This window comes from Mobula birostris, chromosome 2 (assembly GCF_030028105.1).
Source record: "Mobula birostris isolate sMobBir1 chromosome 2, sMobBir1.hap1, whole genome shotgun sequence".
Taxonomy (NCBI): domain Eukaryota; kingdom Metazoa; phylum Chordata; class Chondrichthyes; order Myliobatiformes; family Myliobatidae; genus Mobula; species Mobula birostris.
The window spans coordinates 137,899,515-137,905,915 of NC_092371.1; the positions used below are offsets into that span (position 1 = coordinate 137,899,515).

A 6,401-nucleotide genomic window follows, 5' to 3' on the forward strand; every position below is an offset into this window, starting at 1 on the left:
GGTGGTATTGTGAACTATGAAGAAGGTTGACTCTGATTATAACTGGATCTAGATCAACTGGGAAAGTGGGCAAGTGAATGGTAGGTGGAATTCAAATTGGACAAATGAGAAGTGTTTGCACTTTGGGAATTTAAATCAGGTCACAGCAAATGTAAGGGCCCTGGAGAATGGAGTACAAGTTCCCTGTAAGTGGGAACACAGGTAGACATAGAGGTGAGATAGGCAGCTGGCCATGGCATTGAGTTTTAAGTGTTGAGATGTCATGTTACAGTTGTACAAAATGTATGGCTAGGCTATCTCAGAGTATCATGCACATTTCTGGCCACCACACCATAGGAAGAATGTGAGTAAGCTAAAGAGGGTGCAAATAAGATTCGCAAGGATGTTGCCCGGATTGGAAGATTTGAGTTATCAAGAGACATTGGATAGACTAAACCAGTATTTCCCAGAGTGAAGGAAACTGAGAGGCAGATGACAGAGATACATAAAATTATTACAGGCATAGATATAGTAAACACATTAAATCCTGCAGATGCTGGAAAATCCCGTGTCTGTTTCCCATTGTAGGGTGTTTACAATTAGAGAGCATTGTTTAAAAGACAGAGATGATTTAGAGGAATACAGGCCAAGCAAAGGCAGGTGGGAAGGAATAACTTAGGTGGGCATCTAGGTTGGAGTGGATAAATTGGGCTGAAGGAATTTTTTTTAGCTTTCTGACTTAATATTCTAAGATGGGAGGGGGAATGTTTAAAAGGAATCTGTGGGGTAAACTTCTCACACACAGAGTAGTTGGTATCTGAAAGGAGCTGTCAGAGGAGATGTTGAAGGTAACAGCATTTAAGAGAGGTCTTGACAGGTCCTTGAATGAACAGAGCATAGAGGGATATGGAATTAATGGAGGCAAATTGGATTCATGTAGATAGGCATGATGGACAGCATAGGTGTGGTAAGCTAAAGGCTCTCTTTCTATGCTGTACGATTCTATGAGTCAATTTACCCTGCCTGTAGAAAAAACTTTCCAAAGACACAAAAACCTACAGACAAAATCAGGAACGTGGCTGGCATTTTTTACAGTAAAAGATAACCTTGCGTTTACACTACCAAGTGCTCGCTAGGGGCCTTCAGTTTAATCAGCCTGCTGAGTGGCCAACATTTGTCTAACAAATAACAAATGTGGTGTCTTCTGAGAACAGCACATTCATAACTTCCTTTGTGAATTGAAGGCTCAGTGGGCTGAAAGCTTTTTACTGAGTTACTGAGTTCCAACAAGTCAAGGCATCGTTGATTGCACTTCTATCAACATTGGGTTTTCTCACATCAGCTTTATGCCTTTCATCTCATTATTATTCAGCGATGTTTGACTGCAGAAATGGCCTATCAGCATGAATAACAGTTATTTAGAATGCAGCTGTGTTACCATTCATAAGCACCAGTTCATAATGCCTCAAGTTATTTTATGGCTTACATACAGTATATCGGCTTAGCATGCCATAGCTCTAAATCCTCCCTTCCCCAGACTCTGGACCTAAACTTCACTCCACCCAAATTCAGCTCTTACAGTTTGATCCCTCCTGCGACTGAGAGGAACAGCACTTTGCGTGGCAGAATTTTTAGGCCTAGTCTTTGTATCCTAATCCTTGAATATATTTGTTTAGAAGTCCTCGTGCCACCAAATGGGTGTGCCATATTAGCATTGTGGTACTATTTAAGTCAAAGGTCTGCCACTGTAATTTCAGGCACACTACTGAGTGAGATTTGGAAGATGTGTCATTTGGGATTGTGCTTGGGTTAGGAGGTAGTCAGAAGGACTGGTGGCAGGAATTAGAATCAGGTTTATTACCAATTTCTTATTGGTATGAAATTTCTTATTTGCTGCAGCAATACAGTGCAAGGACACAAAATTACAATAAATTAAAATAAATAAACTACCAAAAAAAAGGAATAATAGGGTAGGGTTCATAGACTATTCAAAAATTTGATGGCAGAGGGGAAGAAAGTGTTTCAGATTCACTAAGTATGGGCCTTCAGGCTCCTGTATCTTCTCTCTGATGGTAGAAACAAGAAGAGAACATGCATGTCCTAGATGGTGAGGATGAAGGTTAGGACCTGTGGTCAAAAAGGAGCAAGTGACATATCCAGGATGAGCCACGTGGAGCTGTTCTGATGGATACTCTGGGGAGGTGAGGGATGGGGGCATGCATAGTGATTGAATAAGTTGTTGGGAATATGGGCCAGTGACTTGTATCGAGGCGGAGCAAAGGTCTGAAAAATCAAGGAATCATAACTCAAGTATAATGAGATAGGAGGGTTAGAAAAACAAGAAATCAAAAGACGTAAACTACGAGTGTTCAGGAATGTGGAATGTTAGAACGTCAGGGGGTTGGAGCTGTTTTAGTAAAATGTGGTGGTCCTCAGAGCATAATTTCTAACATTCTCCCAGGGGACCATTGCACAAGAAATGGCATCATCCTGTCTACGACTGATGCTAATCAAACTGGGAAGTGCCTGGTGGTTTTTCAAGTTGATGTGAAGTAACCAGTAAATAAATGAAATCACATTTCAAAGGCAATGTTAGGTTGCATAATGCTGAAAAGAAACACAGCACAACATGATCAGATTTCTAGGTCATAATAGCCATGCTGTTATAGCTACATCGTCATGTTTCTTTCTTTTGAATCCAACACTTCAATGCTTAAACTTTGAAATAATAAAAAATAATGCTAAAAATACTCAGTAGGTGTCTGTGAAAGGGAAAATATAGTTTTTCAATATTCTTTATCAGATCAGATTAGGTTAAATTTTTGATTTCTTAAAAAGATTTGAATGGTCAAATACATGATAATATTTCTCTCATTGTGTCTTCTTGACTCATTGCTTTTATTAATCCTATGAATAATTTGAAACCCTGCAGTGAAGGAAAAAGAAAAGTATACTGATTCTGTCTTTCTTTGATTTGCTCCTTTGTTCCTCTCAACTCCAATATTGCCATTATAGTTCTTTTCAATGCAATGTCTGCTCTTTCATGTCTGTCCTGCAATTCCAAATTTGGTCTCCTAAATGAGAAGGTATATGAGCATAACACCATAAGTATATAGGAGCAGAATTAGACTTTTCATCCCATTGAATCTACTCCACCATTCCATCATGGTTGATTTGTTATCCTCTCAACCCCATTCTCCTGCCTTCTCCTTATAATCTATGATATGTTTAATAATCAAGAATCAATCAAGCTCCGCTTTAAGTAGACCCAATGACATGGCCTCTACAGCTTATGTTGCAGAGTGATTCAGCATTCAGTTCAATCATTATGTTGATGTATTGAGATTGTTTATTGCAATTTAATAAATATATTTTATCTAAAGGGTTTAACGTAAATTTTTTAAGTCATTTTAATTCTGAATCATTAAGAAAAAAAACTGTGGGCTGACTTCCAGTCTGTAACAACTCTGGTACATAGGCTAAAATCTTCAGATACAATAATTTATTTATATTACCTCTCACTCATTGGTTATTTTTATTGCGTAAATTGGATGTCAATAATTTTCTGATCGATCAATGATTGTTTTTTTCCCTTCTCTAGGGGTGGAACGCTTTGCAAATTGTGGAAAGCAATCATTGAGAACAGGAAGAAAATGGAATCTACTTCCCCAGTAGATCATGTGTAAGGAGCCTGTAATGGGACACACAGAAGTATCTCTTCATGAGGTACTAGCACTTTAAAAGAAAATTTCACAATGTCTTGTTTATGAGTCTGCTGCAATACAGATAAATGGGAGGGGGAGAGAAAAAAACCTGAAACACTGACAAATGCACGTGTGTTACCAACAGATATTCAATTTAGCTGGCTGTTTATATTCAAAATAACCATATCTGAAAAAGTGATTAAACAGGTATTTAAGGAGTAATTTTCCAACATCTATATTCACTGTGAACGAGGATCACAGATCTTTGATCCTCATTCACAATTAATATGAATTGGAAACCTATAAACAGGGTGTAAATTAGAAACATAGAAACATAGAAAATAGGTGCAGGAGTAGGCCATTCAGCCCTTCGAGCCTGCACCGCCATTTATTATGATCATGGCTGATCATCCAACTCAGAACCCCGCCCCAGCCTTCCCTCCATACCCCCTGACCCCCGTAGCCACAAGGGCCATATCTAACTTCCTCTTAAATATAGCCAACGAACTGGCCTCAACTGTTTCCTGTGGCAGAGAATTCCACAGATTCACCACTCTCTGTGTGAAGAAGTTTTTCCTAATCTCGGTCCTAAAAGGCTTCCCCTCTATCCTCAAACTGTGGCCCCTCGTTCTGGACTTCCCCAACATCGGGAACAATCTTCCTGCATCTAGCCTGTCCAATCCCTTTAGGATCTTATACGTTTCAATCAGATCCCCCCTCAATCTTCTAAATTCCAATGAGTACAAGCCCAGTTCATCCAGTCTTTCTTCATATGAAAGTCCTGCCATCCCAGGAATCAACCTGGTGAACCTTCTTTGTACTCCCTCTATGGCAAGGATGTCTTTCCTCAGATTAGGGGACCAAAACTGCACACAATACTCCAGGTGTGGTCTCACCAAGGCCTTGTACAACTGCAGTAGTACCTCCCTGCTCCTGTACTCGAATCCTCTCGCTATAAATGCCAGCATACCATTCGCCTTTTTCACTGCCTGCTGTACCTGCATGCCCACTTTCAATGACCGGTGTATAATGACACCCAGGTCTCGTTGCACCTCCCCTTTTCCTAATCAGCCACCATTCAGATAATAATTATTTGCCAGTCTTGAGTTAAAGATGTGCAGACATTTTAAATTTACAAAGCATCTACAGTCCCAATGGGTTTAAACTCTGTGCTGAGAGCACAGAATCCAATTACATTTTAAGTTCTATTTTTGAATTTTTCTTTTAAACATGGGGGGAAACAATTGTGCACTAAATTCTGTTTTTTATATATTTTGTGCTCTTTTGGATGACATTTTGCTGAACTACTGTTAATGTACAAAAGTATATTGCGCAAAACTGCACATAACTTTTTTACAATGTTTGTAATGTAGCCACTGTCGTAACTTGTCTTATCTTTTTTTCTGCCTTTGAACAACCTGAGTTACTGTAGTAAATTTTGTAAATGCACATAGGTTATATTTGTAATTGTCCCAGTTTTTGTAATGTAAATTATATGGCTTTATGTTGTATAAATACAGTTAGTCCCATTCCCTTTGATGGATGGTGAAATATGTTTAAAATCATCATATTATGATTCACTTTTATTGTTGATCTTTGTGTCACAAATTACTTGTTCTAAAGATAAATACTTTGATAGCCACTTTTAGCAATAAATGAAAGAAAATTACAAACACGAGTATTATTACACTGCCATTTACAGAGTTACGGAATTGTAAATATTTACAGAACAGAAGGAAGTCATTTGGCATGTTGAGTCTGCACTGGCACTATGTAAATGAGTTCAGCTGTCCCACTCTACAATCCTCTGATCATTGTTGCACAATCATTTCCATTCACAAAGTTACACAGCTCCCTCAGAACGACACACTTGAATCTGCTACACGTGGCAGTACATTCATTGTGTGGTAATAATTTTTCTTGGTGTCATTTTTGTTTCTGTTGGCATTATCTTCATCTTTTATCCCCAAGTTCTTGAGTCTTTCAGCAATCTAGTTTGTAGGTAGCTACTATGACTTTAAATTTCTCAGATGCGCCTACATGCTGCTCTGTTCTGAAGAGAGGAGCTCCAGCTTCTCTTCGGTATATCCCCATAACTAAACTCCTTCCTTCTCTGGACCTGTTCCCCTTATCCTTCTTGGTCTTAAAGGCTGGTGTTGGGTGAGTACCTGCAGTGCATTTTGAATCTGCTGCAGGTATGGTGTACAAGTGATGGAGAAAGAGAGTATTTAACCCGGTGGTTGAGGTGCCAGTGAAACAGGTTGCTTTGCCCCGGATGGTTCTGAATTCTTGAGTGTAGATGGAGCTAGAAACATCCATCACACTTCTGGCTTGTCCTCTGTAGATAGTGGAAAGGTCTTGGGGTATGAGAAAGTTTTAAAACATCAAAATAAACTTTATTCATAATAAAAACTAATTACAAGAATAAATTGTGCCATATCTTTTCATTCTTACATTAATAGACAATGTGTTACATAGGTTCAATTAGATTGCTTAAAACCAATAGCAATATTGCCACTCGTGTGGACCCCTGGGGTGGTTCACCACCCAACCCAGGCCCTCCCTGTCCAGTGGCAGAAGAATCCTATACCATGATCCTCCTTCACTGAGCCTTTGTGGTAGTTGTACCAAACTTCAGCACAAACTCCTGCAGCCTGCAATGTGCCGGTCCGCAGCATCGCTCAAATCAAAAATCGAGTCTGTCACCAAAGGATACCA

General features: G+C 39.2%; 1 protein-coding gene across 2 annotated transcripts in view; it reads left to right on the plus strand.

The window, feature by feature from the left end:
* map3k5 (mitogen-activated protein kinase kinase kinase 5) overlaps positions 1 to 6,101 on the plus strand; it is a 189,531-nt gene extending 183,430 nt beyond the window's left edge. For both annotated transcript variants that reach the window (XM_072249338.1, XM_072249347.1), the window contains one exon: positions 3,581 to 6,101. In XM_072249338.1, the coding sequence (XP_072105439.1) occupies positions 3,581 to 3,665 (85 nt within the window). In that variant the 3' untranslated portion in view covers positions 3,666 to 6,101. The remainder of the gene's footprint in view (positions 1 to 3,580) is intronic.
* Positions 6,102 to 6,401: the final 300 nt, after the last annotated feature.